The following is an 18,867-nucleotide window of genomic DNA, read 5'->3' as shown; positions in this document are numbered from 1 at the left end:
TTATCTTGTGATGCATGTGTAGTTCCCCAGCAATAGATCAAGCTTTAGGAGGCCAGGTCTGCTCATGCTAGTGCACCCTCCAGGTAGTCTGAATGATCATTTAATGCTATTAAACAATATTAGATTTATATATTTATAGTTATTTTCCCTTAAATCTCAACATATTATTCCTTAAAATCCATAGACATAGCTGTTGTTGAGCTGGGTTTTTTTTTTGTATTTTCATGAGTTTCTAATTAGTCAAAAAATGTATATGCAGAAATGTACAGAAAAGCCTGAAGGAGCTATTTTTAACAAATATCCAGTCAAGATAAGTCAAGGTGTTCATTCTCCTGCAGCTGCTGGAAGATCCAGGATTGTCTCGAGTATTCTGTTGAAGCAGCATGATATCTGTGAACGAAACTCACACTGTTATACTGTATTGTTAAGTTTGCACTTTGCAGCCTTGATTTATTTTATTATTTCAACAATTTTCACAAACAGCGATTACATACACAACCTGTATCTGCATTAGATATCTTATTCTGGCTTTATAATAGAAATAATTTTAAAAAAAAAAAACAGTTGTGGATAAGCATTATATCAGACTCCATTTATTAGTTTTTTATTATATAAGAAGCGTTTTAGGTTCCATGTAAAATATTTCTAATGGAACGGCATTTAAATGGCTGGTGAAATTACCCGGGGCTGTGTTATTATGCATTATAAATAGATTTGCTTGAAGAACTGTTCAGATACGAATGGCTAGAAGGTGTTGATTAATTGTCCAGAACAGAATGGCTTTTACCATTACTATTAGCTGTAATTCAAACAACATCTTCATATTCATACAGGCTATCGTTTCTATGGTAACGTTTAGCATTTACCAAAGCTTGTATGGTGCTCCATATAATCTGAAATGAATAAACTGATTTAGAAATGTGTTGTTATAGAACAAAGGAAATCATACTCTTCAGGACAGAGGACTGCACATTTTCCAGAAAGAAAAGAAAGAGGAGTGCACCATTCATTAATAAATTACTAATTGTAATTATTGCTAAATCATTGTTCTGTGTAGAATAAAACACTCCAGTACCTGCTGTTTTAGGAGAAATAGTGCACTTTTCTTTGGACCACATCACATTGTTGATTATTTTTCTACAACAGCATGCAGCATCATGTTTTATTCCTCACACAACAGGTACACGTGAATAAGTGTGTTCTCCATTCTTGAGCATTTAATCTTGCATGTTTTTAAGGTTCTTTCCAACGACACAATGTCTGTCCTTTATGTTTTGGTCACAGGTTGGGGTTCTGGAGTACCCCAGTGTCCAGGACATTTTAGTGTTTTTTTTATCCCCTTGCTTTAACACTCCCACTCAGAACGATCCGTTAATTAGCTTTTATTTCAATTAGTTTAGGTGTGTGGAAAGGAAAAAAAAACTAGAATGTGCAGAACAGGGGGTTCTCGAGGACCAGGGATGGGAACGTAGAACAAACCTGACTGGATGAATGGATGAAGATAGAGGGGGCGTGGCCGCGCATTGTGCGCGCGCGGCGCGGGTTGTCCGACACGGAGACGCTGAGAGAGAGAGAGAGAGAGAGAGAGAGAGATCCAACCTAAGAAAGGAAAAGGTGCAAGCGAGCCGTATCTGTTCTGATGTTAGCCCACAGCACTCTTATTTTAACACGGACAGATGTCCAGTTTGGGAGAGAACTTCAGCGCGCAGATGTACTGCGTCAGGGGCAGGAATCTTTGTTTCAGCTCGTGACTATTATTGTGACACTATAATTAGCGGACTTTACATTTATCACCTCTTCTAAAGCGAAAAAACCCCATCAACTATGTTGCAGTTCGCCTGGTTTTTATACTTCTACCATTTTTTTAAATTATTATTATGATAATTATTATTAGTATACTCCGTTACACGTAAAGGATTTGTCTTGCTCGTGTGAGATAACGCTTAACCAGTCAGGGGAATTTACTGGTCAGTGTCTGAAACTGGTCAGGAAAGATGCCTGGATGAGCTGCACTGTGGATTTCATTTAACGGAGGAAGAACGCGAGGTACGTGCGCTGTTTAAAGCTATTCTTCGACTTGTAGGAATGTTGTAAAAAGAGAAGAGGAAACAGGAGGACTCAGAGAGAGAGAGAGAGAGAGAGAGAGAGAGGCTGCCAAACGCCGAGGATATTATGGCTTTCCCAGCGATCTGGATCGTCGTGTTCGCCTTCACCAACTTGCGCCTGACTCACGGGAACAACCGCCATGCCGTGTACTGGAACAGCTCCAACATCCAGTAAGTGGGTCACAACATTTTCCCCCTTTGCCGCTTTTATTCCATGTCATATTTCATCAACTCGCAGTTGTCAGATCTGTCAGAGTTGGCTAAATTATCACACACACATTTACCACAAACCTATTCAAACTCAAATCATATTTGAGATAGATAGATAGATAGATAGATAGATAGATAGATAGATAGATAGATAGATAGATAGATAGATAGATAGAAACGAAAATGTTGGTGTTTCTTCTGGGAAATAAACATGCATTGATCAGTGTAAAGTAAGAGAAATTCTTGTTGAAATAGCCTAATTCATCACACTCTATCATGAGTCATTATTTGCTTTGCTTTTTTTTTGTGGCACACACACACACACACACACACACACCTGAGGATGGGGGTGAGGGAGGGCATACATTAGAAAAGCAGTTTTAGTTAATTCTAATACAAGTTCATGACCGGACCCACGACTTGACACTTGGACCCTGCTGAAATTCCTGCTTTGTCTGACCAAAGTTGATGGATGTGGATGGAAACAGTTTCAGAATTTCAATTTATGGAAATAACTACAGTAAGAAAATTGCATACACGTGTAGATCAATAAATTTGATAAGTAAGTTGTGGGAAAATGCTGCCAATTAGAGTTTTACCAGTTTAGGCTGGGTTGGTCAGACCATGCTGGATTTTTCAGCAGGTGGACATGGCGATTTGTATAAAATCATCCATCTTGACTCTGGACCATATGTAAGCTGTCACATTGTTTCTGTCAGCTAACAGCTGGGGAGGGTGAAGGTTAACACGTGCTTCCTCCGAGACTGCGCCTTTCTGACCTGCTGGTCAGTTTGTACGTTGTCTTATGCATATCTTCTAGACACCCAGGAGTGGCTAGTGTCACTGTGATTGACAGGGAGACACAACATGCCCCTCCCACCTAGAGAACACAGACAAGTGTCTTCTTTTGGACTTTTCTAACTCTTTGTCTTCTTGACTTGACTTTGTGTGTGTGTGTATGTGTGTGTGTGTGTGTGTGCTTTGAATACATTCTCAATCAACTCTAGTGTGTGGATATTTGTGAATCTCTTTACTCCTGCAGCTGAAGTCTGAGGCATGTTTGAATAGCTGTCACTTTATAATTATGGCTTATTGTATTATGCATTTATCCAGACAGGATTACTTTCTCTGGGTGATGTCTGTAAAACATTTTGCACGTCTCCTTTGAGATGAAATTTTTCTGTCAGGATGGTACTTAAATGAATGTAGGACAAGCAAGTCAGTCTCTTTTCCTTTTGCCCCCAGATGAATAGCCCTGACACAGGTTATCAGTTTAATATGCTGAGGTATCGTGAACATTACTGGCCCATTTATGATACTATTCATTTATTTTCCACCATCTAACAAGAGCTGAAACAGAGGGACATTAATTTCAAGAAAACAAAACATGAAATTTTGTAAATGTGCTGTGGATTAATACCTGTGCAGTTCCTCTATTTAGACTGAAAGATCACATCCTTGTGATTTTCCCATTCAGGAATGTGGATATGTGTGCCAGATGAATAAATAGGGCATGTAGATGTGGTTAAAAAAATATTTTCCCAATGCAAGAGACAACATCTGTATCAAAAATCACAGCATTGTCTGTGTGAGGGTCTAAAACGAAAAAAATCTATCTATCTATCTATCTATCTATCTATCTATCTATCTATCTATCTATCTATCTATCTATCTATCTATCATTGTTTTCTTTCACACTGCTAATTATGAGCTCAATAAGCCGATGGCAATTGAGGTTATTAATGAACATCACTATTCATTATCCCAGTGTGCTCCTATGAGCTTGTTTATGACTTGTGTAGCATTGACAAAAGGCTTTCTGCAGGACAGGTTTATCAGGTATGCAGGAACACATGCACACACACAGAGAATATGATTTGCTGGGTGCATGCAGTATAGAAATCTGTGTCTAACAGCAGCCTCGAGAGTCTTTTTCTTCATCCTACTATGCCTGGATAAGTGCTATAAAATAATGTGTGAATTGACCCAGATTGCAGGTAGCGGAGACGTCTGCTGAGGTCTCGCATCATGAATACAGATCTTTTATCAGTCCTGGGAGGTTTGATGCTGAGGGCTTCTGAAGCTGACCCCGTCAGACAAAATCTCCGAATCAAGCTATCGGGCTACAACCCCAAGGGGAAAGGAGAAAGGAGAAAGGCTGGGGGACATGTAGGGCACACTGCTGGGTGAAACCCTTGTTTGCTTCGCCCTTGGGTGACTTGCTCAGTCCAGATGGCAGAACAGTGGTGTCCAGCTGTGAAAAATGGGCTGGGGTTTATATTCTTCTTCTCTATAACAATGCAGAGAGAGATAAAGACACAGAAAATCTGTTTCATAAATGGAAATAAACTCTTTTTTACTGAGCCAGTTCTATTTCCTTCTAATTCACAGTGAAAAGTATGTGTAAGACGCTCATTCTTGTGGCGATGGAATATATGGGGATGGTATATAACAGAACACGTCAGGCTGCATATTTAAAATTAAATCTGATTACTAACTTATTTCTGGTACTGATCTGTGACAGAGGGAAAGTTAGATGTATACAGTGATGGCGTAAACATATGCTTAACTAAAGCGCTAAGCCCCAAGAAGCCGTGGTACACAGTGATTACTGCTAAAGGGCGTCGTTAAGGACGACGCAGAGCGCAGCTAAACCCGCTTAGCTGTTCGAAAATCTCTAAATCATGTCTTCATGGGACTTATTGCTTATTAAAAATGGTTACTACATATAACTGACAAGGATGTAATGAACACACAGCAACAAAAAAAATCAATAATTCTTCCGCCAAGCGACGTAGTTCTTCAACGGCATGGTTGCCAAGCAACACACAGACGCAGCATCCCACAGTGGACATCATGCTTAAGGACTGGGGTGATTGTTAACATTCATCTGGATATCGCATTATTAAAGTTTACTGGAAGAAATTGTGCAATTTTTGAAGCTCTTTGTCGGAGGAGTGTTTCAGTCGCGCTGTGACAAGCTAACATATCGCTACGGCACAACCTTAGTAGGCGCCTGCAACCAGTGGTATTTCTCCAACAAACTGACAGGACACCCCAGGTTCTCCCGGCTGGTCAAACCTGTAGACTCTCTTTATTTATTTATTTCTGCTTTTTTGTCTGCATTTGTTTAATGACCGTGTTCTGACCGTTCTTGTCCTGGCGGTTGATTCTGGCTTCAGTTGGCAGATGCCCTCTTCAGCTCTGCATCCTATATAAAGCTGCACATCAGCCCTGACTTTGTGGACAAGACCCTCACCTGAGTGAGGATGAGGTTCCTTTTTGAGTCTGGTTCCTTTAAGGTTTCTTCCGGGAATTTTTCCTCACCACCTTCACCTCAGGCTTCTCATTAGGGATAAATACAAATAAATTTAAATATAAGTCTAATATTAATCTTTAACTTTTTGTTATGTTCTGTAAAGCTGCTTTAAGACAATGTCCATTGCCCAAGTAAAATAAAATTGAATTGAATTATTTGGATTCGGTGTCTGAGAGTGTTTGATGTTGCCTGGTGGTGGCATATTTTGTCACGTCATTCTTGGCGATGATTTTTCACTACTCCAACGAAAGCATTGCTAGTGAGATCTTCCAACAGATACCAGGATCATCGATGTACCGCTTTATGGAGACGTGCACGTAGGCCAACATTACTGATGAAACCTCAGGATTCACTTACAATGGCATAAAACTGACAGAGAGCTTGGTTTAGGTCCATTTTGATAATTAGTATGAAAATCAATAGTCAGATCTTTCTCGGCACACCGGGTCTGAAAACAGCGAACGGACCAGTGTAATCTGTTTAACGCTCCCGGCTTCATTTCATGATGTTTCCATCTCTTCAATTTGTCTCATTAAACTCGACATATCACCTTTCAGATTTATCTTCCTCCTCTAACCTGCCCAGCTCTTTTAACCACTCCTCCTACCCAGTAAATGAAAATTCATAACAAAATCTGACATTTTATTTGAAACAGTGTATTTGATGCAGTAATACAGATTTAATGAGATCACAGGGGTGTTTAAAGGGTGATTCACGACGGCCCTCGAAGGCGGCTCGGTCACTCAGAATCGAGGACAGGAACTGTTTGTATTATGGCTTTTTGTGCCCTGCATTCAGACTATGCAAATCACCTGCATGTAGTTTGTGTAGACTCATTAAATTGCTAATTAATGTTAATGCTTTTACTACAAATAAAAAATAATAATGCCAGTGATCTGATTAATCCGATGTGCTTGCCTGTAAAGAAAGTCTCACCACATTGTAAAGGATAAGTTAATAACTCAAATCAGATGCAGTGTTTTTGTAATTTTCTGAATAAAAAAATTAAGATCTCCTACCAGGTATAAAAAAAATCTCCTCATTAAGATCTTCTCTTCTCCAAGACATTTGACTTGTCTGGAAAGGGACATGTGGGAGATTAAAATTGTGCCATGGTACTTCTTAACAGAGAGATCGTGAGATTGATATAAGACTTTTTGTAAGTTGAACGGAATGTGCTCGGACCCGGTGACCCCAGGTATTTCTCGAGTTCTCTGTGATGAGCTTTCGCTGACTGACGCACGAGCAAACCAACAATCACCAACAGTAGCTGCTTCCTAGCTCAAGATTCTTCCTTGTTTTGTTCGACAACATGGAGGAGTTATCTAAAACTGCAGCGTTTTACATTTTACACAGACATGGCTTAAACAAATGGTTGTTTGCAAAATATCAAAAGGCACATAGAGGAACACAAGACGTTTACTTAACTAAAAGAAAGTAACCCCAAAGACTGAAAGGCTGAAATCCGGATAATACGGTGAGTGCTGGTGAGACGCACTGGAGCCGGAAACAGCACTGAGGTAAACAAAGGCACTCCTTATGAGAAGACAAGTGAGCGCTCATGGTCTTCCTGACATTTTATCCGTTGAAAGATATCAAGCTAACAAAATGGTCAAAAACTAGGGCTTAAAAGTTGATCCTGTCAGAGATTATAGTCAGAAGGGATGCAAGTGCAGCTGACTTATTTAATAAGGAAAGGTTACGGTGGCTGAGAAGTGTCCGAGAACAAAAAAACAAATCCAAAAACACAACGTCAATTTAGACAAAGCGGAAACGGTAGGTCTAGTTTGTGAATGGAATTCTTCCTTCTGATTGGATGAGACATCTGTCACTCAGGATAAACAGGAAGTCCAGCAGGTTGCAGCAGTAGAAAGTGGATTGGTGTGTGTATGAACACAGCTCTGCTCTTATAGCGCTCCTTACATCCTTTAATCTGGAATAGTTTGGTCTTCATGCAGGGGATAATGGGTAACGTAGTCGGTGGCGAAAGCTGACTTGACAGACCTGCCCCTTTAAGGCACAGCTCCTTACACAGCTCCTGTTTTATATTGTGAAACATTTTGTTCAGTCATGCAAAGTGGAGTACATGGAGACTCTGACGCTAGAAGAGTTTGTGGAACAGGACAAAAACATGTTCAGAAGCTGTGATGACATCATTAACACTGACATGGATTTGCATAGTTGACACTTGGTTGTTAAAATAACCAGCAAGTCATAACCTAAGACCAAACAGGCCTGTCTTTTAGGGTAGAGTATAATACAGTACTGACCCTGTCAGGGGCAGCAGCAGTGTTTCTGTTGTTTCTCTGGGTTTCTTTCCTGCACTGTGACTTCATTCTGAATTCATCCCCGAGTGTTTCCATTGGATCCACTTATAACAAATTTAAACAAAGAAGTTCTTCAAACACTGCCAAGATGTTTTATTAGTTAATTTTAATACTCAGAACTGACATTTATTTAGTTTTCAGCAGGCTTATTGCTTATTATAACAAGCCAGGAAAAATGGTGTAATGACCCTTGAAAGTGTGACTGATAGAAACAAGAGGATGAGTTGTGTTCACTTCTTTCAGCAAAGAATAACTAGAAATGAGGGAATGCAAATTATATAGTGGTCACATTGGATTTTCTTAAGTTCTACTTCATAGCCTTTGGAGTAAAAATGTAGAAAAAAAGAAAAGAAAAGCCTGTAGCACCATAGAAGAACTGGCCAAGACAAATTCCATCCTTGTGGTTGAGCACAGTGGAAGGTAGCAGCCTGCTGTGGGGATGATTTTAACAAGGCCTAGGAGGCTTGTGACGGAAAGATGAATGCATCATGCATATCGGTTTGGATTGGTGTCCATCATAACCCATCATGGTCCATCATGGGAGATGTTGTAGCAACAGAAGGTGTTGGACTACTAATCGTAAGGTTCTGAGATTAAATCCCTTGGCCCCTGAACAAGGCCCTTAACCCTCAATTACTCAGTTGTATAAATTGAGATAAATTGTAAGTCGCTCTGGATAAGGGCGTCTACCAAATTCCGTAAATGTAAACTGGGGGTGTGAGAGCTAGCACATGTGTCTTAGGAGAAATGTCAAGACAGCCATCATGTCTTTTTTGAGCTGCTCATGCTACATCCCAGCTGAACACACTCAGAGGAAAGCACACACACACCAGCTCACAAACACACATGATTGCTTGGTGTTGCTCTAATCGACAGGAGAGGAAATGCTTCCCAATTAAGCCAGTCCAGTTTTGCTCTCTTGGGCTCCCATCCATAAAGGGCAGCAGCTCTGCTCTTTCTGTTGTGCCACTAAACACTGGATATTTTCAGACTGCCACAGCACAGCACTTCTGACATTTTCCTATGCAGATGTACACCATTTCATGAGCATTTACTATCGTATGAGGTTTTTCTCCAAACTGTTTCCACAAAGTTGGAGGCACACAGTTTAACATTTATTGGAATGCTGTAGCTGGATGCAGAAACCTCTACACACAGCCATGTTTTAAAAATGATGTTGAAGTCTCAGTGGCTTGTTCGATTTATGTCCAAATGGGTCTTTCCATAATTCCCATAAGAATGTATATAGCACGATATACAGCGTTCGACAATATTCACTGACATTTACTTTGATTGTGTTACAGAACCCGCCAATATTTACACATTTTGTGTCGGAGCTCCACTGTTTAACATCAGTATTATGACAAACAAGCAAACAAACAGCGAAAGGGCAATCATTTTCTCCCCAATATGACAGCAAATGAGCTGATATGGCATATTAATGTGGAATGATTTGTTTTAACCGGTCTACTGGAAGCCCCGCCCCCTTCCCCTCATCTCACATTAGTAATCTCTTGAATTAGCAATTTCTTTAATTCCTGTCCTGTTTTAGACTGTTGCCACTGGATGTTTAAATAGTTTATTGCGATGAAATCATTTATTATCAAAAGGAAAAATGTATATCACACATACTGACTTTACACGTTCATAATATTGAAAGTAAAATAAAGCTTGGGACAAAAATATTAATATATTTAACATAGAGTCGACCCGAAAGTATTGGAACAGCAAAGCCAGTTCTCTGAGGACATTTTTTGAGATAAAAAAAAAAAATACAAGGGAATTTCTGCTTTCATTTCCTGTGTAGAACATGGTGTGGGTGCAGAGCAAGAGTCAGGAACAGGCAAAATTTCAGCTCGCTTTTGTTTATTAGCAGTTTTCAGCACACTCAATAAAAAATCCCCCAAACAACGGAAATGCAACCCAAAAGGGTCAGTGACTCGTTTGAGGTTATTCACCTCATTCCTTGTTAAGATCATGCTGGATGCGAGGGTGTGCATGTGAGTGCTGCAAACTCCACTAGCCATGCCTCTCTCTCTCTCTCTCTCACTCCATCTCTCGAAACTCGAGAGAGAAAACAAATGATAGCTGAAAGAAGTTGCACTACAAACCTGGACAATCATCACAACAGAAGATTGGTGATTGGTCACTGGGCTGTTCCAATAGTTTTGCTCACCAAAAAAGTGTGTTATTTGATAGTGTCTTTACTTTGCCCTATAAATTACATTTACCAAAAATTCATACAAGAAGCTCATTGTGTGCCATTTGCTGCAAATCAAGCATTTTTCCGGAAGTAAACTTCTGTCAGTGATTCTGCTATCAGGCTTTACCACAACAGTGGAACGTTAGGGTTTGGTTTTATTTCAGTTTTGACCTCGAGCTACAAAGTGGGAAAGAAATGGAGTTCTTCATGGTCCCCTTTTGTTAGCAGCAAGCTAGCCGGTTAACTGAGAGATGTCCAGAGAATGCTCTGAGTGGTTTGATGTTACTTGCTGAACTCAGGCCTGTCCCAAGTTTGTGGATTGTTGGAAATGATGAGTTATGAGCTGTAGTGGAATGCAGCGTAGTCCTGACTGCAGTCTTTGCGCTTCCTATCCTCACTCGACATTTGTCCTGTGATCGAAGAAACAAGGCAGCAATTGCCCTCGGTGTGTCACTGATGAGAAATGAAACCGAGAAGCAGTGCCCTCGTCCATGCTAATTATTTCCGTAGTGTCCCCACATTTCTCACTGTCTTCCTAATTCGCCGCTAACCTCAGAGCAGAAAACACACGTTCAAATTGATTTCAGGCCTCAGCTAACGGGGCAGGATGCTGCGTGATCCCTGGTCACTAAAACCTCATCGTTTAATCTGATCCTGTGTAAAAAAAAAAATCAGCTGGACTTTGGTGGCTGCCGTGTTTCTAGATGAAAGACTGCACATTTAATTTTATGCGCACACACACACACACACACACACGCACACACACGCACACACACACACATGCTTTTTGATGTGTATGTTGTCTGTGTGTATGTGTGGGAATGCCTGTGTGTCTGGCTAATGATGATGGTGCAGAGCACCGCAGTGTGTTGAGGCCAGATTTCAGATTCTGTGTGTGTGTGTGTGTGTGTGTGTGTGTGTGGGTGTGCTGAATATCAATGTCCTGCTGTGCTCCATTATTATCTTCCTGAATGTGTATGTATCTGTGGACGTGTGTGTGTGTGTGTGTGTTTATAACTAGCTGTACCTCTTTATACAGATTTAAGACATTTTGAGGACAGGCGTAGACGGCGTGTGTATTTCTGTTTCGTTGACAGCCACAGCAGCTGAAGCATCTAGACAAAGGAACAGCATCGTTTGTAAAAACGTCTGTATGAAAGACAGCAGAGAAATAGAATCATGATGTTGGTGTGTGTGGGTGGAAGGACTACGGCATGCAGTGTGTGTGTGTGTGTGTGTGTGTGTGTGGGAGTGAAATTATACACACCAGTGTCAGTAAGTCATCCTGTTCTTTGTTCATCTCTCCATCTGCTACAGAAAAGTGTGAGTAGTTCACCTCTGAATATGCACTTGTGGCATGTGGGGGATATCGTTACTTAATGTGTAACTTAATGAGTGTGTGTGTGTGTGTGTGATTTGTATGCAGCTCTCTGGTATGGCTCAGTCTGTTGTATAGAGCCAATGAGAAATCCCTGTGTGTGTGTGTGTGGCTTGGTGCATGCATGTTAGTGTATGTTTGTAATTTGTTAAGAAGTACATATGAATCATAAATCTGGTTTGCAGCACTCTGTGCCACATCCCGAGTGAGTGAGAGATAGAGAGAGAGAGAGAGAGAGGGAGAGAGAGGGAGAGAGAGATAATGAAGGGGCATTGAGGGAGGGAGATGTAGCTGATGAGAAGGGGGTGGTGAGAGAGAGAGAGAGAGAGAGAGAGAGAGTAGTAAAAGGAGTTACATTCACAAAATATCAGCAGAACAGACAGATGGAGATACAGATAGGATAAGTGAGAGGAAGAAGGGAAGAAGAGGAGGAGTTAAGAATATTAATGCTGTAGAGAGTGCAGGGCCCTCAGCAGCTTTTCTCCCTCGAGCCATTTCCAATGCACACTGATAAAGCACACACACATTTATTCATGCTCAGAAGGGCTGCGAGGATTAGCTGACAAAATGGACAATGTTGTGTAGATAAAAAGTCACATATGTTTTTAATAGTCTGAAGGAACTGATTTAGCTTGCAGCAGGTAGCAGCGTGGACAAATCACTAGCCTGGGCTCCGGGGACAAGCAGATCCACTGGACTATGCAGTTTTATACAGTTTTATTCATACTTACCGTGTAGGAGTAAAAATACAGAAAAAATACAAATAAAAATATATCCAAAGCTGCATTTAGAATCCATCAAGAATTTTTATTTAGGATTGGGATTAATGCTAACTAAAATGTTCTCCACTAATTATTATGGATTAGCCCTAAAGAACAGGAAGCTTCAAATGGTGTAAGTCTAGAGGATTCTTCTAGCTTTTGCATCTTAGCACTAAGCGATCACCCTGTAATGACATATTTACACATATCATAGAAACTTTAAGCCTTTATACTGGTTTATACTGGTTAAAGGTTTGTTGTTACTGGACGTCATGGCGGTGAAAGCTGAGGTGCTGTCCAGCCAGATTCCATAAACTCAATTGTAAGCTGAATAAAGGTAGCTAGCTAGCTTTAACTCCTCAATAAGAATTTACTCAAGCTGTATAGCATTAGTGATCTAGTTTCCTCGTGTAGTTTTTAGGCGAACTAAAATACAAAATTGCTAAATTTTAGTACAAACTGTTCGCTAGCTAACAGGCTAGGTGTGTTAAATTCCATTAAGCCAGTCTCACTAATATTACTGTTAGCTGCTTACCGTAGCTGAGTGTAAATGAGACTGGATATCCCTCAAAATTCCTGAAACCGTCTGAGGTTGACATGGAGAAGATGTTTGATTCATTAACACACAGTCAATAGGAGTGTGTTTATCAACACCGTTGCAGTTCTTACACTCAACAGCACAATTTTAGGAAACAAATTGGCTCCTAAAATATTATATACAGTGGAACCTCGCCATAGGAATTTAATCGGTTCTGGAGGCGAGTTCTTGAGGTGAAAATGTGTACTGTGACACGGAGTTTTCCCATAAGAAATAATGCAGATAATCCGTTCCAGCTCCCAAAAATATTCCCGATAGGAAGCATATGGAAACTGTACAGCTGCTTACAAAGAACTGACCCAAGCCAAGCATTCCATGTCAAGGCTCCTCACAGGAAGTTGTGCCACCAAGCTTGGGCTAAAAATAGAACAGATCACCCACGCCCCCAATCTGTCAACAAAAAAACACCCGGGAAATCACCTAGCTTTTGAACGCATGCCCGAAGGAATCTATGGTATCGTGGGTATTCGCATGCCGATGTTCCACTGTACATTCTCTTACTAGGTTTCTGCAACCAGGAGGCAGAGCTGAGGTGAATTGGGATTCGTGTCTCACACAGGGCTCTTTAACCTGAGAATGAAAAATAAAACACACACACACACACACACACACACAAAAGCAATTAGAAAATGTAAATATTTATTGATAAGTTTAGTAATAAGGAATCTAGAAAATAACTGACCCGATGTTCTACCAGTTTAGCAGCTCAGCTTGTGTTTTTCAGCCGGGATAACGCCGGGCAGCCAAGGCTCAAATTTTTTAAATTGTTTTATTTTTTAGAATGTTTGTTAATTGGCTTGAACAAAGCAGTCACTTAAACCTCCCTGGCACACAGTGGCTTCACATTTAAACATATCAAGAGAAAATAAACACAAATGAAATTTTAGCCGTTCGTACATGATATCTTTTGTGTGTGTGATTTTTCTCAATGGCACAAACGTGATAACTAGGCTCCTAGGAGTTACCATGGTAACCGCTCACCCCCAAACCACCCCCCCCCACACACACACACAGTGAGAGCAAACAGTCTTTTACAGCCAAAAGTTGTTCATTTCATACATCAGTGAAAAAAAGGACATCTCTGAATATAATCAGTAGATTATCACCAGATCATTCCGCTAATTTGAATCATTTATTTATAAAAAGAACAAAGTGAATTTGCCAATAGAATAAAAAACATTTTAAACCTGAAATGAGTAAAAACTTCTTAGAAATAAATTTAATAATATTATATTTGGTTCTGTGTAATAGGAAACATAATTTAGATTGTATTCTAAATATTTTAGAATATATGTTTATATAAATTAGAATATATTGAGCATACACTGATCAGGCATAACATTATGACCACCTGCCTAATATTGTGTTGGTCCCCCTTTTTGCTGCCAAAACAGCCCTGACCCGTCGATGGACTCCACAAGATCCCTGAAGGTGTGCTGTGGGATCTGGAACCAAGATGTTAGCAGCAGATCCTTTAAGTCCTGTAAGTTGTGAGGTGGGGCCTCCATGGATCGGACTTGTTTGTCCAGCACATCATACCGATGCTGGATTGGATTGAGATCTGGAGAATTTGGAGGTCAAGTCAACACCTCAAACTGGTTGTTGTGGTCATCAAACCATTCCTGAACCATTTCTGCTTTGTGGCACGGTGCATTATCCTGCTGAAAGAGGCCACAGGCATCAGGGAATACCGTTTCCATTAAAGGGTGTAGATGGTCTGCAACAGTGCTTAGGTAGGTGGTACGTGTCAAAGTAACATCCACATGGATGCAGGACCCAAGGTTTCCCAGCAGAACATTGATCAAAACAGGACACTGCCTCCGCCGGCTCGCCTTCTTCCCATAGTGCATCCTGGTGCCATGTGTTCCCCAGGTAAGAGACGCACACGCACCCGGCCATCCACGTGATGTAGAAGAAAACGTGATTCATCAGACCAGGCCACCTTCTTCCATTGCTCCGTGGTCCAGTTCTGATGCTCACGTGCCCATTGTTAGGACTTTCGAAGGTGCACAGGGATCATACGCTCCATACGCAATAAAGTGTGATGAAACTTCTTCAGCAGTTTGAGCAACAGTAGCTCGTCTGTTGGATCGGATCACACGGGTCAGCCTTCACTCCCCATGTGTATCAATGACCCTGTCTCCGGTTCACCACTGTTCCTTCCTTGGAGCACTTTTGATAGATACTGACCACTGCAGACCAGGAACACCCCATAAGATCTGCAGTTTTGGAGATGTTCTGATCCAGTGGTCTAGCCATCACAATTTGGCCCTTTTGGTCAAACTCAAAGCTCAAATCCTTACGCTTGTCCATTTTTCCTTCTTCTAACATCAACTTTGAGGACAAAATGTTCACTTGCTGCCTAATATATCCCCCCCACTAACAGGTGCCATGATGAGGAGCTCATCAGTCTTATTCACTTCACCTGGCACTGGTCATAATGTTATGGCTGATCGGTGTACATATGTTAAAAGGTACATATTGCATCAATATAAAATATTGAAATTGATCTTTTAATAAAAATCGATCTTTTGAGTGTTTTGGGTATCGTTCTATTATTCTAAATTAATATTTAGCATAGATGAACTTGTTCTGTTCTGTTGAGCCTCGCTGATTGAAGGCATTTGGGGGTCACTGTGTCAAGAGTATAATGAAGTGAAACAGCGTTCCTTCAGGAGCATGGCGCTACATCAAACAACTCAGAGCTAAGGACTGCAGAGGAAGTTAACTGAGCCACATAAAGTGCATAGTGTGTGAACTGGTGCAAGACAAGAGAGCATGCAGACAGACAAAACAATATACTACAGGACAGATACACAAAACAGCACAGAATAACATATAACTTTGTGTAAAGAAAAGGATTTTTGTAAACATGTATACACATGACAGCAGCATTAGAGTGTGATGTGCAAGAACAGTTTGGTAGCAACTAATAAAAATGGTGCTGTAGACATAAATGTATAATAAGTGTGTGTGTGTGTGTGTGTCTGAGCTCAGTTCTGTGTATCTGTGTATAGTCTGGTTGTGAGACACCGAATGGCTTTGTTACCTTTTTCCAGATGGTGAAGAGTGTGTGTGAGGTTAAGAGTGTGTGTGTAGGGTGTGTGTGTGGTGTGTTTGAGGTCATCCACAATGCTGTTGACGATGCCGATGCAGCGTGTGGTGGAAACGTCCGTGATAGAGGGACGAGAGAAGAGAGCCCTGGCGGTATGCAGGTATACAGATATACAGAAAGCATCCTGTGGGTAATTAGTCTAGGTTATGTGAGCATACAAATACACGTGTCACTGAGCACACACACACACACAGACACACACACACAGATACACACACAAAAAGGTGTTCATGAATATGGAGCAGTGAAATGAGCGTGAACTCAGTGGGAGCACTTCGAGATGGCTCACGAGTCACTTAAAGTAAAAGATGATAATTAATTAAATTAATTAAGTCAATTAAAGTAAAAAAAAAACATGACCTGAAATAAAAAAATAATCATTTGTTATCTTTATTTTATTACTATGTTCAAATACTGTATGAGTTTGCACATACCTTTGAAAGCAGTGTGCAACCATCATCATCATCGTCATCATCATCGTCATCATCATTATCATTGTCATCATCATCATCATCATCACCGTCACTGTCATCATCATCATCATCGTCATCATCATCGCCGTCATCATCGTCATCGTCATCATCATCATCATCATCATCGTCGTCGTCATCATCATTACTATGAGTCTACACAGTTTGTAAAAAAAAAAAAAAAGGTTTTAAATCTGCCCTGAAACATGAGACTCACAGATAATAAAAGCATGAAAGCCAGACTGATCTGAATCTGACGCTGTGCTCGCTTAATTCCTGAGAAATGAACTGAATAAACACTCGAATAAATAAAAAGAAGGATTATTATAGCTGAATGATGCTCACGTCGACTGTGCGCCTCTTCTCGTTATGCTCTGTGATCTTCAGTTACTGCCCACATGAGAGAAAAATCACTCAGAAGCCCGGTCAAGCTCATGAAAAATAGTGTATTGAACTTTGAATGATGGTGGCAACAAGATGACAGCCAAAGAAAACCTAATCTAAACCTCGGGGAGATTTTACCTCAAAAAAGTTCAACCATCAATCGTGCACAAGCAGGTAAAGAAAAGCTCCTGCTGGGTGCAGACTAATGACACTGACTGGATTATTAAATGAGATCCGCTGAGTTTAGCTTTGTTTGTTCAGATTAACAAGTGACTTGTCCACATGCTCAATTAGTACATTTAATATAGATAGAGAATGAGATCAACTCAGTCCATTTCAAGCTTAAAATGTTCTTGTGTTGTGTATTTTAATTGTTAATTAAATATTAAATGAGTCAAATAGAAAAATATTGATACATTCTTCTTCTTCTTAATTATTATTATTATTATTATTATTATTATTATTATTATTATTATTATTATTATTATTTATTTTTTATTTATTGTTATTATTATTATTATTATTATTACTATTTATTATTTTTAGTTATTATTATTATTATTATTATTATTATTATTATTATTATTATTATTATTATTATTATTATTATTACGTTGCAGCCCTAATCCTGGTCATGGGTTGTGGAAGATCTGGAGTTTATTCCAGACAGAAAACAGATTTTAGAAGTTAGACTCATAACAAACTAAAAGAACTAATACACTCATTTAGTTATCCATATAGAGTTGAGGTCAAAGGTTTAGCTACAGCTAGGATAAAGAGGCAACGTTTCACATCTGCACACGTTTCCTCACGCTTTCCAGGTCTATAAGATGTCATTTCAAAATAATTGTGAAGAGACAGCTTTATTTCTGCATGGGTCAGAATTTTACATACACTTTATTTGGGTTGTCTGGTGTTAGGGACAAATCTCATTTTATATTTTTATTTTTACTAAAAGTGTTTTTTTATGTGTTTGATCAATCAGTTCAAAATAATAAACAGTAAATAACTTTTGTTCCATTTTAATTCTTTTCTAGATTTATGCCATCATGGTCTTTGTGATAATATACACAAATTATAATTTTATTGTAAAAACGAATGACACTTTTATTGTTAAATGTGATCTAGTAATTGCAAACATTAATCAGAAATAATTCACAAATGTGATCTATATTTTTTGGGGTCAAGATAAAGACGATATGTATAAAGTATTTTTTTTATTTTGATTTCTTTTAAAAGCTTTTAAAACCCCAATAATATCCAAACAGTACCAAAAGGTCCCAAGAATGAACATAACAAATGGGTTACCTTGAATTGTGGAAGTGGTTAAGGTTTTGTTCTGCTGATCAAAAGGTTGTGAGTTCCCAGGTCCACCAAGCTGCCACTGCTGGTCCATTGAGCAAGGCCCCTTAACCCTCGATTGCTCAGTTATATGAGATGTAAGTCACTCTGGATAAGGGATTCTGCCAAATGCTGTGAATGAAACCATTTGCTGTAGCCTTCCACAAACTTCCCATGGTTCTTCTCTCTGCCTCTTCCTTCTGACAGAACTGGTGTAACTGGTGTCAGGTTTATGGGCCGGCTTGATCACACACGCTTTTTCATTACAGTCCACAAATATTCTGTCTGATTCAGGTCAGGGTTTTGTGATGGCTGCTTCAATACCACTGCCATTTAGTTTCAGTGTTTGCTTAAGGATTCGTTCCTTCGTTGTGTTAGCATCTATTTTCTGAAGTACATCGTTCCCTTTTCCAGTGGAACAAAGCAACAACATGATGCTGCCACCACCATGCTTCACAGATAAACAGTATGATGCTCTTTAGACTAGAAGTCTCACGCTTTTTCCTCTGTACATCGCTCTGATCATTATTTCCAAACAGTTCAGTTTCCAGAAGCCAAATCTTCATAGCTGTGCCCCAGTCACATTCAATCTCATGCTCGAAAGTAATTTTCCTCCATCCCTCATCAATGAAATTATTTGCTAATTAAAAATGTCT

At 39.8% G+C, this 18,867-nt stretch overlaps 1 protein-coding gene across 1 annotated transcript in view; it reads left to right on the top strand.

The window, feature by feature from the left end:
• The first annotated feature begins 1,569 nt into the window (after window positions 1-1,569).
• The window catches only part of efna3a (ephrin-A3a), a 104,348-nt gene continuing 87,050 nt past the window's right edge, over window positions 1,570-18,867 (top strand). Inside the window, exon 1 of the mRNA XM_058404437.1 lies at window positions 1,570-2,276. Within this exon, the coding sequence (XP_058260420.1) occupies window positions 2,173-2,276 (104 nt within the window). The 5' untranslated portion in view covers window positions 1,570-2,172. The remainder of the gene's footprint in view (window positions 2,277-18,867) is intronic.

The sequence above is a fragment of the Hemibagrus wyckioides genome, linkage group LG12 (genome assembly GCF_019097595.1).
Source record: "Hemibagrus wyckioides isolate EC202008001 linkage group LG12, SWU_Hwy_1.0, whole genome shotgun sequence".
In the NCBI taxonomy this organism is placed as follows: Eukaryota; Metazoa; Chordata; class Actinopteri; order Siluriformes; family Bagridae; genus Hemibagrus; species Hemibagrus wyckioides.
The sequence above is the reverse complement of the archived record's forward strand: the minus strand, read 5'-3'. Positions and strand labels throughout refer to the sequence as shown.